The following is a 14407-nucleotide window of genomic DNA, read 5'->3' on the forward strand; positions in this document are numbered from 1 at the left end:
TCAATATGCTATGACCCTCAAGAAGGTTGCAGACCACTAGACTACTAGCCCCATTTTATGAACAGAGATGGAGGGGACATGACTTGAATGTTTCACTAGTGATCATGATGTTTTGTGCATTGTATGACCTCTCCTCAATTGTGTGTGGGGTATATTTCATGCATAAAATGTGGCATTTTCTGGTATCCATTTACCACATATGTATGATTTGCTCTGCCGCTCTGTACTGTCTCAACATGTCATAAGGGGTCAGGAGATGTGGCGGGTTAGCTATGACGGGATAGTTTGTATTGCTGAAAGTTGAATTTAAAATGAGAATAAAGGAAGTTTAAAAAATAAAGAAAAAATAAAGGGAAGGTTTGAAGGGGTAGAAATTCCAAAGCATTGTACATCTGTTTTTCCGGTGTTGAGGCAGTGATAGTTTTCGACCATCCAATTCTGCCCTGCATGGAGGAAAATTGTGATTTTAGGAATGGTGGCTGTGTCAATGTTAAAGTTTTAATGGCAATCTGAAAATCATCAGCACAGAGATGAAATTTATATGATAAGAATTCTTTTAGGACGGCACAGGTTTAGTATGCATCTTACAAAGCTTCGGGCAATGAAATGGTGGAACCTTGAGGGGCACAGTCTTTTGAGGGTGAAAGAATTATGTTTGCAATCTCCAAGTCTGACTTGTGCCTACCACTTTTCTAGAAATTATGCTTACCATTTTAGGGCTGTCCCTTTTATTCACAAGTTTGTATGTTTAATTGTGTAGGGTCCCCAATGCCAGCTCCCCTTTCCCTATACTGTGACTCCTGACCCAACCCCGCCCCACCCATTTTAACCTTTTACCCCCTATATATTTCAATGGGTTTTCCAAAGTATTTTCTTCATGGAAAATTACTTTGAAACATTCAGTGTTGGTAAAACAACACAATACCCTTTTAAGGTGGTGTATAGTTCCCACCATTTCAAAGGGTTTTGATAGGTAAAGTGAGATTAGTACTGTTGAGCAGTTTATGTTCAACGATTTGAAGTTCTGCTCTCTCATGTATGGTCTAAAACTTAATTGGTGCTTGTATATCAGTTTGCTATTTTTGCTAGTTTCAGATATTTGGATGAGAGCAATTTTTCCATAGTTCTAGTCAAAAAAGTGATGATATAAATTGAGTGAAATTATTATGATCTGATGCATTTTTTGTGTTTGTTCTAGTAGCGATGATGGCTTCCTTCTGGGTACCCGGTCTTTTGTTTGATGTGAAAGATGCATTGCAAGTCGTAGTGATTAAGGGGGTTTGGGTAAAAGCCAACTTCATCATTCTATTATCTTTACAATATTGTTTGGGATATTGGTAGGATAGCTGAGAAGTGAGTGGGTCCAGGATATTGATCTGAAAGAGGTCACCCCTTTTAAGGTGCAATGATGGAAATACTTTTGTTTTGAAATGCTGTCTGCCAAATTTTGGATTGTGGTGGGGTTCAAGCTGATTTGGTTAGGTAGCCTCTATTACATTTATGTTCTTGGGAGTCAGGTCGATTTGTGGAGCACTGACATGATGCGGTTTTGGAAAAGGGCTTACTTTTTCAATCAACAGAAAAGTGGTAGGCTCCTGAAAATATTTTCTAAAGCAAGATTGTGATAGGCATTTCACAAACGATGGTAAGGGTTTCTCACTTCTCGTTTTATAGACTTTAGTTCATTACCAAACCATTATTTAGAAAATCAAAGGTTGTAATATTTTCCACATTGAGGGTGTTAAACAGATTGGTTGGGTTTTCTGTTGACAGATTTTTGAAAATCTGTGATCAAAGTTGTTATTGTACTAATCAGCGGTCAGTGTTTTTATGAGTCGTATCACAATGGTTTACATTACTCAAACTCATCTACGGTATTTTGTATTTGTATTTTTGGTGATTTATAGAGAGCTTTTGCCAAAGTGCTTGGACAATGTCAATCATACAGAGGTATATTAAAATTAAAAAGTAACAGAAACAAGGGCATAAAGCATAACATTGTTTATCAAGAATAACCTATTTCACTTTTTATAAAAATTGATTTGTATTCTTTAACATAATTAACAATACAGTGTTCGGATTTATAGCCATTCTGAGATATTGTACAAAAAAGAATAAAAGAAAAAGTATCTAAACAGAGAAAAAAATCTTTAATTAGAGAATGAAAAATGGCAAAAGAGGAAGCAGAGCGAATTTGGAAAGATTTGTCATTCCAATGTTTTGGTATGACGAATGAAAAAGCAGGAACCCCCTGATTGGGAGATGTTAATTTGCTTTGAGCATCCCAACTACATGGTACTAATTTGTGATACGGCAATGGGCAGGTTGCTTATAGATATATTCAGAGAGAACAGAATGTCTATTAAATATCAAGCTTTGTGTACAAGTTTATATAACCATATGTCAAGTCTGATATTATTTATGGTGCTGAGGAAATTCTGGACTGCTTTATTATCCTTGGAATCTAACAAGTGATAGTTTGTTTAGGGGGACTAATAAACCGGACTGTAAATCTGATCATTTTTGCAGGAAGTTACTGATATAGGCTGGTTGTAGGAACACTACAACAGAGAAGATAGAGGTGTTGTGATCTCACAGGTATTTGTCAATGATTTTCTTGAACAGTCTACTTTATGCTACTGTTAGAGTTGTGGTTTGCTATTTATTTGAGTACATAGCAATAAGACCTCCTTGTGTTTTTCATATTCTGTTGTTAGAGTGGGTATTATACCCAGTTGCAGTAGGGTATCTCAGAAGTTGGTGCAATTGTCTGTAAACCAGGTTTCTGTTATGCCATTGAGCTGAATGTCAAATTCTTCAACGGCATGGGGTTTATTGGTAGTGTGTCCAGTTGTGGATCTAGCGTCAGGATTCTAAGCACTATTTCTGTTTCGGTTTAGGGTTCAGTTTGTCTTTTATTTCTTTTATTTCTCTCTAAGCCACTGAGCTTTGCCAACAGCAGTTGTCTCACGATTCATTCAAAGTGGCATGCAAGTCAGTTTTGTTCGCTAGGTCAATTTTTGGTTGAATAATTTGGGTATGTCTTATTTTTTGCTATTGTTGCTTATTTGGGCCTGTGAACCCTGCCATTTTGAGAGGGTGTGTGCTCCTCTGAAAGAGGGGGTGAATTAGCATCCAGATAAGCTATAGATGGGTACATCTATTTGTGGGATTTGTTTTGTACTATTCATGGGCGGAGAGTGGGTACTTACTGTTATATTGCAAGACTCTGACATAGGCAAATGGTTAACTTTGTCAAGAAGATTTGGTAGGATCAGATTTCCTTTCTGAAGGTCAGCTTTTTATTTTCTTTAAACATTAATGTGCAATTTTGGTACACATTGATACTTATATTCATGGACTTGAACAGTGGTAGTTGGGATTCCCATCTTAATTCCCCATTGATTAAGTATCATTGATCATAGCGAAGTAGCGTTTTAATGTGTGTCTACAGCAATGTCTGCTTAGCCGTAACTGCCTGTGTTAATAGTTATCTCCTATTCAAGCTGGCTGCTCATGAGTGTAGGTGATGGTTGGTAGTGGTGCCTGTTAGGGGTGCCTCTGTGGATTTATAGATTACTACATCTGTTTAAAAGGGCCTGAGGAATGTCAATAATCTAGTTAAGCCTTAATTTAGAATTGTGATACTAATACTGTGTCAACATATTGTCTGTGGATCTTGTATTGAAGGGTGCGGCTGGTATGCAAGCATTGGGTAACAGCATTTGCTGTCACTTCTATGTTTGGCCATTTGGAATTGTCTTGGGAGGAGATCAGAAGAGTGTTACCCATTCAAAGTTGGCTGTGTACAAAGTTGATCAGTATATAGATGTTGCAGATGATCAAAACATTTGTTAAAAAAGGGGATACTAGTGGACTCATAAAAGATTAGGAATATGCTTCATTTGAGTATATAAATACTTGGCATTTAGGGAAACGTTCTATATAATGTATCAAAAACAAAATGTTATGCCAACGTATATCTCTGTGTAACACTGGCACATTCACCTCTTATACAATTCTTCCTTAAATAATATCTGTCCAAGAACTTGAACTTTTTCCTTAATGAATGAAATTTAATTTCAAGATATGTCATTTGCCTTCACCTGATCTAATTGGATTTTGGGGTAGACGGTACATTTTTAAGAAATCATGTTTGCCATTGCGACTTCTTCCCTCACAGCATTTTAGTCACTAATGTCTCAAAATTGTTCAAGACTTGTTACAGCATCGAACAATTGAGCTTGACTTCATTTCACACCAGTATATTGTACATATGTGATTGTGTTTAATGCAAAAATATGCAAAGTCCACCTTCTTCATGACATCACATTACTCTGATGCTTATACTGCTCTGGTGATTAACAAAAGACATACGTAAATAAAATATTTAAAACTTGATTTTTAAAGTACTGGTTAGGGGGTGTACTGAAATTCAGCTTCGAGTAAGTATTTTGGACGAATTCCGTCTGAAAATGAGCTATTCGGCATTCGGCTGAATATTTAATTATCACTCGAAGCTCAATAGGTTCCTCTTTGACTGCATGCCTGAAAGCATTCACTGCAATTTCCCATTAAAGGAATGCAAACGGCCATCCCTCCTCTGGGGCCTGTCACATATTTCCCACATATAAACCCTTTCCCAAACTGCATGACAATGTGTGCATGCTGGGGGCTCTTCTTCTTCGCATAGCTCACCTTCCTGGTGGGTTGACGAGTGAACAGCGTGGAGAGCTTTAAACAAAGGAAAAGAAGGTAGAATCTACTTTTATTACTTCTTGATCTGAAGAACAAAACAGGTCATTTAAAATGTGCATGAAGAACGCATTACAGATCTTAAAAGCTTTGGAACCCACCATGCTCATTAGTTTCGACTAAAGAAGGCCAGTGGCATCAGAACACTATTCTAAAAAATATAACAAGCAGTAGGGCTGGTTACAATGTGATGCCCATGAAGGGTGCAGGGCGGGCCAGGAGGTGTAACCCTCAGATGGTGCCACCCTCATTCATTCAGATGTCAGATCTTTCATTTCTTATTTTAGACCTCGTCATTTTTGTCCGTTTGGTGTCTGAGTCGAATGCCCTGACGTCATTTGGATGCTTGTGCGTGTCGGGTTTTAAAGCCTCTGTCGGGAAAGTTGTGTTAGCCTCAGTATAAATGGCAGCTTTCACTCACGCTCATCTCACGAGCTCGCGAGAGAAAAGCTTGGCTGTCACTTTTAGACCTGTCACTTTCTGAAAACAGAAAATGAACCGTGCAATATTGTACTTTGTAAAAAGACTGAATCAGCTTGTTCGAGATCCAACCCCACTTTTAAAATAAATCTGCTTACAGTTCTTTGGTAGTCCTTCAGAACATGGCAGCGATTCGCAAAAATAGTTTTCTGCACTTGGTTATGCACAGGTTAAACGCAGAGGGGAAACACGTCTCCATTATGTGCTTGGCCTGATTCATAAAAGTATTACTTTTTTAATGGCCCATACAAAATCTGTGTCAGAAAGATCTGACATAGCAAACTGCAGGTCATAACACCATGGGCTTGTGCAATTGTGTGCCTCTTCCTTCTCCTCCCTCACTAGGCAGCTGCAGGGAAAGCTCAATGCTGCCACAGGTCTGAAGCGACATCCGGCTGCAATGACCTAGTCAAAATAGAAATGCTCATGCTTTGGATGAGCGTTTCAGCATTTTTGTTACCTTTCCATCAACCGAACCGAGGTGGAACTGCTCTGGCAAAGTTTGTCTTGCCTATCCTGCCCCCTGAGGCATAGAGGCTAGCCCAGGAAACTTGAAGGTTGCGCTTCAGAAAACTCGCCGTGGACACTGAATGCAGAAAAAACCAAAGCCTCACATGCTGGTTCACAACTGCCCAAATTGCTATTTACCAATTTGTGGCTTTTGGTTGTATTAGGCGATTATGTAAGTGGAACAAACATGTCTATTATCCAGTTCATTAGGGCTAGATTGGTCAGGTTTTGGTGCAGAGCATTCCGGGACTTGTAGTCATGGACACATAACTTTAGCTTTTGGATGGGTATATTTAAATAAACAAAGAACAATTGATGCACATAATGCTATTTGAGTACCAGGGTATACTTAACAGTAATTGGAAAGGTAGGGAAGACAGGAGACTGCTATTTCTCACAGCAGTCCTTAAGTTTGTGGTTTCAAACATGAAGAGTTAACTGCTTACAACATTGAAGCTTCACCAGAATAGTCTCAATAGCATGCGTAAAGCTGTTAGATGCTCCCAAACCAGTAATTTGACCCTTACCCCTAGAGTCTCTGAAGTGTGTGCCTCTTGCAACATTTGAAGGGTTAGTTCCCCTCGAAATGTTAACTTAGGGGCACCCCTGGCTGCATCTAACCGATGGGCGCAAATCTGTGTTTTATTTTCTTTTTATCTTTTAATAAGCTTTTAATAAACTTAGTGAGTTAATATGCCCAATTAATAAACATGAAAATCATGCAATAGAATATCTCCTGATTGTATTCAATGAAATGTTGTTTATTATGTTCTACAACATTTTTGTTTAAAAAAACAACTATTCGGCTCTGGCCGAATAGCCGGACCAACTATTCGGTATTAGGCCGAATAATAATTTCACTATTCAGTACACCCCTAGTACTGATACATTCCTTCTTTTTAATATTGGTATTGTTTGAATGCTTCATGATTTTTTAAAATAATGTTACACTAATTGTACATAAGTAGAAACAAATATGTATAGTTTTTCAAACATTTTGGATTGTTATCGATAATTTAATTCTTACATTTTTCACAACCAATCACACAAGTTTCATAAACGTTATTCAGGAGGTTTTTTGTTTGTTAATGGATGTGTACGTTTTTACATGAAAAGATGATTTTAGCTCACTGTGGTTAATGATTTGCCTGCTCTTCTTAATGAAGAATTTTAAAATAAAAGCATGTTATTTATACGAGCTGACTGGGCTTTGCAGTAATCCTCCTAAAAGCATCTTAATAGGCATGATGCAAGACTGTACAGTACAAAACAGCGGGATACGATCACGCAGACACACAGGCACACGCACACACACACACGTGGAGAATTCAACGTTCTAGGTATCATTCCCTGTTGTTGAGAGATACTCACTGTATTCAAAAAGAATGTGAACGATGTGGAAAGGTGCCCAGCACACGGCGAAGAATAGAACCACAATTACCATCATCATCACTGCCCGCTTCTTCTTCCTGTGGAGGTTATCAAAATGGAAGCAGTGAGGTTTCAAGACTTCCATCTGTTTGATGGCATTGTTGGTTTAAAACATTCACATGTAGGTCCCAAGAAACTGACCATACCTTTGCCCACCACATCCCTACGAGAATTCCACACTTGGCGTCACATGCACATGCATCACCATTATCAAGTGCCACAAAACACCTAATGATCACCAGAATGAGATTCTGGATTTGCAACCTTTTCAGATATAGCTCTTTATGAATGCCCCAAACATCCATCTGGCCAACAACAAATATTGCCACTTTTTTGGCCCCAATTTATCTTGGATAAATGGACAATCCAGCCTTGAGAGACACTGTCTATAATTTTGCCACTAGGTGTCTTGTCATTCAACAGGGAAACACCTCAGCCTGTTTTTCCTGGCCACTACTCACAAAAGAACACCATTATCATATGCGTAGGTTCTCTGGTGCAAGTCACTCCGTCATGTTGGTTTGCTCGAGGGTAGGCTGCACCCCTAGGAACTCCTCAATTAACCAGGGCGAAGCTGAGCGGGGCCGGAGTCGGCTGTTCTCTCTGTTCTCACGGTGAGCACAGCCCAGCGAGTTCATTTTCTAAACAGCTAAAAAAAAAATAGCAGCATCCTACTCTAGCACGATTACCATTTAACTGCTACCTTGAAGATCCGACTATTGGCAGAAATGAGGCCCAAGCAGTGCAGAGATGCTGATGGATCTAGGAGTGAATAGCTGAATGAGTAATGGAGCTACATTTGTAAGAAGGCTGTAAAAAAGACTCCTTGTTTACACCTAACTGCCCGTTGGACCACTTGCTTTGACACAGCGCACAGAGTGCTTTGTTACTGGTTGACCCTGGTATCAGGTGCATTTTGGTACTTTTCCCTTGTACTCAATACATGTGTGAGTGATTAGTGATTGCAGGCCTTTACCTTTGAGCCAAATCTCGATTATAGCTTCTCTTTTGCTTTTGGGAAACGTAAAGCCAACAATAGGGATGAAACAACTCACGGGGAAAAAACATAGAAAAGCAAACCTTCCCAAAATAAACATATTGAGCCTCATTACGAGTTTGGTGGTAGCCATGACGCTATTTACGGCATGGCTGCCGCCAATCCGGACTCCTTTACCAGGTTCCCTGAATGGGGAATTACCGGGCCATTCTGAGTTCGGAGGGCCCGGTAATTCCTCCCTCAGGGAACCCGGCCCCGGACCTTCCCCATTCCCATTTGAGCCCCCATAGGGCTCAATGGGAATGGGAGAGGGTGCTAACAACAGGCCGATTACGTCCGGCCCGTTGTTAGCGCCCTCTTCCCCTCGCGGGACCCGGTAAGGATCGCCTGGTTTTACCGCAAGGGGACCTCGTAATCGTGTGGAATGGTGTTAACGGGTCCGCATCCATTAGCGGAACCTGTTAACCCATTCCGCACGAGTTATAATGAGGCCCATAGTGTCTCATTCCAAGTGCCGCAGAGAGATAAAAGAGGGATAGTGAGAATGGGGAGGGATAAATCCAGGATGGCGGCATGATAAGATGCCTTTCCCTGACCCGCTCTGACCATCGGCCTGGCCTACAGTTATGGAGGCGATCTGGTATCTTTCCTCACCGATGCGGACCATGGGATGAGCATTGGAGTTTGCGTGGATGACCTGGTCGATTGTGGAGGCCCACGGCCGTAGGGAGAATAGCATCGGGCAAACAGGCCCCTCAAGATGGCATGGTCCGATCTCGAACCTTGTGGGAGCAGGCCTGAACATTGTGACGATTGGTGAGCTGGCCCAGGCAGGGGTCACTCTGAACACAGAGACACAGTCTGCCGGCTCGCTCAATATCGCTTGTGGCCACCAATAAAATTGGAAACTGGCCACCGGGACATAAGAGGAAGAGGCTGCGGGGTGACATGGAGGCGCTTGCAGTGCTCTCATATATGATGGAGCGTGGAGCGAGAGCAGGGTTCCACTGACCGCACCGCCGAGAAGGAGGTTGTGGCTTGGGGTGGCTCTCAAGGTGTTACAGGTGAGAGTGAGACAAAAGCACGGAGACCCCTGGGTGCCTCTCCCTGATGCCATATTAGTGAATGGGGATGGGAGGTCAATAACGTGAATGGGGATGGGCTGGAATACACGGCCCTCACCTTCACCAAATAGATACCGAGGGGAATATGTTTTCCATGCTGACATGTGAGCTGGCTGATAGCCTGATCCAAGGGGAAGTAGCAGAAACAAGGTCTGCCGCTGTAATAAAGTATCTTATTAGTCACACGGGACACACAGACCAGCTGTGGAGACTGATGTTGTTCCAGGTATGCTTTATTGACATAGTATATACATAGTTATACATAGTTAGTATATACAGTTCCAGTTACTCTTATGTATATACAGTAGTATGGATGATAGGACATGGACAGGGATGGGTAGATACAGTACACAAGAAGGAGAGGACCCACCGGCCATCCACTCACTCCAGCTCAGGCCCCCAACTGACTCACTCAGAACATTCATAGACTGATGCACTCAACATTCTCCTGAGCTGCACCATACATAACATTCTATTGGCATTCACTCCAGGCCAGTGACAAAGTACAAGACTATATATAACAGCCGCCTGATATTAGAAAACTCCAGTGGCACTGCCAGCAAAGAGGCAAATTATGCCCAAGCATTCCAGGAAGCATACAAACATGGGCATCCAGGCATTTCTGTCACCATCTCCAAAAGAGATCCCACAGCTTGTAACATTGGAGGGAAATACGAGGGTGGGGGTGCAGCTTCTACCCAAGACGTCACAGCTCACTCCTGACCTCTTAACTCTGTCCCGCATGAGATATTAAGGACTCTTTGCCTTCGGAAATTGCAGATCTTTCGCAAGGAGATGCTGGATTCTGCCACTGAAATCTGGACCGTTCTAGAGACTGAGCTGAAAGAGGTTCGGGATCCGGTGGTCGCCCTACAAGTTGGCAGCAAGCTTGTGAAAGCAAAATGCGTTGACTTGGAGAACTGGACTGGAAGAGGGATAATCTCAGGGTAAAGCTTGTTTTTCAAGGGGACGAGGGGTCGACATTTAAGGCTATATTCACCAGGCTTTACATTGTTCTGAGGTTTGTTCGATGGTGGATGGAATGATACTAGCTATTTTTTCTATGTTGGAGTTTCCAATTTTAGTTTGCCAGTAAGATTACACAAATTAGTAAGTCGGGCCAAATTGGTTGGTGGGGTTCCATCTTCCAAACCAAATAGTATACTGATTGGTAGACGCATCTGGGATTCTACAGGAGTAAATATGAGCTACGAGTATGCGAGGGATGGACATTCTCATGGGTAGCAAAAAAGCAGGCATCTTTGCATCTATCTAGCAGTAGGTCTCGGCAGGAGGGCCCCATAGGGGTTAATGGAAAATTTGCTACAAGGCCCCCACTGGTAAGAAAGTGTGATATTCTGTTTTAATGGTGGTTGATGTGGGCTCCTTCAAAGCGCTTAAACGCCAGCAACTCCACATAGTAGCACTACAAGAGATGCAACGCACCTTCTTCTTAAACAACAGGTTAGACTTAAGAATAGGAGCTATCCACAGCAATTAGTCTCAACTGCGGATGGTTAGAGGTCAGGGGTGGCGGATCTCCTGCACACGGATTTGGGGTTTATACACAGTCAATAAAAGAGACGCTGGAGGCAGGTAGGTTATGGAGGTGGGTGACATCCATGGGAACCCAAGTACAATACTTTTTGATTGCATTCAGAGTTGTCCAGCATAAAATCAACCTCTTCTTGAACAATATAACAATATAATTTTGTCTATCATAGATCCCCAGATCTATCTTCAAGGGAAAGAAGAATACATCAATAGATATGGCTTAGTATCTGGGTTTAAAATTAATAACTCCAAATCAGAGATATTAGGATTTAACATTCCCTCACATTTGAGGGCAGTATTAGAACACGTCTTTGCATACACATGGGTGCGCAAAGTGGTGAGATATCTCAGGGTTAACATCCCAGACAAATTTGGGGAGCTATTTGGAGATTATTACCCAGCTCTAATGAGACATTCAAAAGGATCTGGATCGGTGGGCCACCTTTCACCTCTCCTGGTTTGGCAAATAGCTGTTATAAAAATGAACATCCTCCACAGATTTTTATATATCTTACCGTCAAACCCCAGAAATGATTCCAAACACACCCCGGAGAACTGTGATTCTATCTTATTACAATTTCTTTGGAAATAGGGGTCTCCAAGAGTCAATAAATGCACACTGTATGTGGCTACGGATAAAGGGGGCCTATCTTTCCCCAAACTTTGGAATTATTATAGGGCTTTTCAGATTAGACCAATCATTGACGGGGTCCATGATTTGGGTGACAATGGAACAGGCTGTAGCAGGACTCCATCTGTGAACCCAACCCTGGGTACCGCGAAAGATTTGAACACAAAATGTATATGTTAACCCCATAACATAGGCTTTCCTCGAGGCATGGAAAAGTGTGAGCAAAATGAAGGGGTCCATTACCTTTCCCTCCCCGTTCACTCCAGTGATTCACAATGACAATTTCACTCCAGCGGAACTAGATTGGGGGTCGTTCAGTAATTGGATAGGGTGGTGGGAAAGATTGGAGACCTAGTTCTAAATGGGAAGATCTGTACTTTTGAAGACTGCAAGGCCTCCCTGGGTTTAGAGGAGACAGACTGATATAGATACCTGCGGGCCAGACATTAGGTCTTACAACAGACCATGAACACATTAGCCACTCCCAAGTGCAGATCTTACTGTGAGAGGTGGGAGTGAGAGCTGGGGCACTCATTGACCTCGGAGGATTCAGATTTTTTTTTACAAGGGGGCGATGTCTACGATATGCTCGCATCTAGCCAAAACCCAGTCCAAGATGCTGACTAGATGGTACAAGCCCCCTTCCTGCCTACATCACAGTCATCCAAATGTGCCGGAGGGTTTGTAATGGGGAAGGTCCATCACTGCATGCGCTTTGGGAATGTCCGATGATATAGGACTACTGGCTGGAAGTGAGGTCTAAGCTAAAGAGCATATTTAAGGGTGAGATACTAAATGACCCGTTATTGTGCATCCTAGACCTTAATCTCTTCCTAGATCAAGTATGCACTTCTTCTGAACTTTCAAACTGCTGGCCCATCCCCTTCTAGAGGCCACGCTTGCCAGTCTTCAGCTAAAGAGGAACACCGGACCTCCTTCAAGGCATTTATGGCTTGACAGAGTCTGAACCCTACTGGGCATGGTGAAACTCACAGCTAACCTTAGAGAATCTCACCTATCCTTTCTTTCAGTATTGGTCGACGTTTTTGAACTGCATGCAAAAGGACTTTAATGCTCTTACATGCCTGAGATGGCTGAGAGCCTTGAACCTTGTAGATATGCCTTGAAAGCATTGCTCAATCGAACGAATTTATTTATCACTCACATTACCCTTTTTTATGTAATTGCTCAAAGGAATACCCCTGGGGTAAGTCAGTGTGGAAAATGCGAGAAATTAAATTCTATAACTCTGTTGACACTGATGTTATGATTTAACAGCGGGTAGCCGGAATCTATTAATATTGTCATAAAACCTAGGCCTCACAACACTTGACTCACTAGACAGCGCCCACTCCTCTCCTCCCCTCCTCTATGCCCCTGTGCACGCTACCCACCACTGTATATCTGTTCTGTTGCCTCTGTAAAGCGCTCTGTTATGTACCTGTATTGTTGTATACCAATGTAAAGATAGATCCGTGCTCAATAACGACAATAATATTAACAATAATAATAGTAATAATAACAATACAACCAAGAAAACTGTACTTAAAAAAACCTAAAGTGAGTCAGTTACCATCACTTTTCCCACAAAAGTTGGCAACATTTCCAAAATTCCCACCAGCAGAATTAGCTATCGCCAGTGGTAGTTTCACCAAAATCCATATGGAGTCCCAAGGACTCTAGAAAATGGGGAATTACACTGCTATCACCACTTGTACTCCCACAGAAAATTCCTGGGACCAAGTGGCGGCAACAGTAATTCAATTTGGAACAACCCCCAATCTTGGAATGAGGGCCATAGAGTCGATTTTGGACTCTTATTTACAGGAAACCTCAGGAAAATTAGAGGAAAAGATGCAAGTGGTGGCGCAAGAAATGTTAGCAATGAGACCGGTGATTAGAGTCTACAACCCGCCGAATGATAGTAGATGATCTGCTATACACCTGGCTAGTAACAACTCCTAATCAGCTAACACAATAGTTGTGGATTTCTCGCTACATCTGAGGCAACCATGATGTGCTCTAACTATAAACCATGCTCTGCAGATAACTGTAACAGCAGGGCCTTCTTCCATCTGCTTATTCCCTACCTCTGTAGCCGAATACCTCTCTCATCTTCTGAATCTGGAAAAAGGCTGCCAACAACACTAACTGACTTTGAATAGTAGTTAGGTGACTTTTAATATACTATTGGTGAATAATCTGAGAAAATAATTACATCCCCCAGCCCTCCGTATCAAACAACAGTTACAATCAGTCTAAGACATTGTAAAGACTTTTAAAAGTACTCTTTTCATTTTTTTAAAAATATTACATGTAGCATTTTAAGGCTTGCCAATCCCATCATTGTCAAAGGTTACATTTATGCCACAAGTTGCTTTGGACAAGGTAGATTTACATCCTCACTCTTTGTCTAATGTTCTGATTATGGAGAACAAATCAGAGGCCAGCATCGTAAGAGGTCCAGCATGTAAAAATCATTGGAAAACAAGTCTGGCCATGCACCTCTCACACTGTCAATTACTGTGCACCCATTTATCAGACACGTGATGGGGCCTTTAATTTACCACCAGCAGCTTTATGCCTGGTCGGTGTAATTGTTGGGGTAGAACCTATTAAAGGTGGGGTCTGGGAATCTTTCTTTTGACAATGCCCCGGATTACATTAGATTAACAGGCCCTAGCATCAATACACAAGATATCTTAATGGCTCAGGTGGTTAATTGGGTGGGCAACTTATACAAAAAAATGAGTGCAAACTGCGTAATGATGACTTTTGCCTCAGCTGAAGTTGAGACATATGTTCTCCACTCTAATTTGGGATTGTTTGTCCCAACCAATAGGACAAGAGCTGTACCACAACGCTATTTTTACCCTACCAAAAACCTTTTTGATAGTACTGATTCTAGAGGACATTGTTCTGTCT

General features: G+C 41.7%; 1 protein-coding gene across 1 annotated transcript in view; it reads right to left on the reverse strand.

Annotated features, from left to right (window-relative positions):
- Positions 1-14407, reverse strand: part of LOC138491998 (pyroglutamylated RF-amide peptide receptor-like) — a 453788-nt gene that overhangs the window by 24500 nt on the left and 414881 nt on the right. The window contains exon 4 of the mRNA XM_069618908.1: positions 7117-7214. Coding sequence (XP_069475009.1) covers positions 7117-7214 — 98 coding nt within the window. The remainder of the gene's footprint in view (positions 1-7116; positions 7215-14407) is intronic.

Source organism: Ambystoma mexicanum, chromosome 10 (genome assembly GCF_040938575.1).
Source record: "Ambystoma mexicanum isolate Mex_15411 chromosome 10, UKY_AmexF1_1, whole genome shotgun sequence".
Taxonomy (NCBI): domain Eukaryota; kingdom Metazoa; phylum Chordata; class Amphibia; order Caudata; family Ambystomatidae; genus Ambystoma; species Ambystoma mexicanum.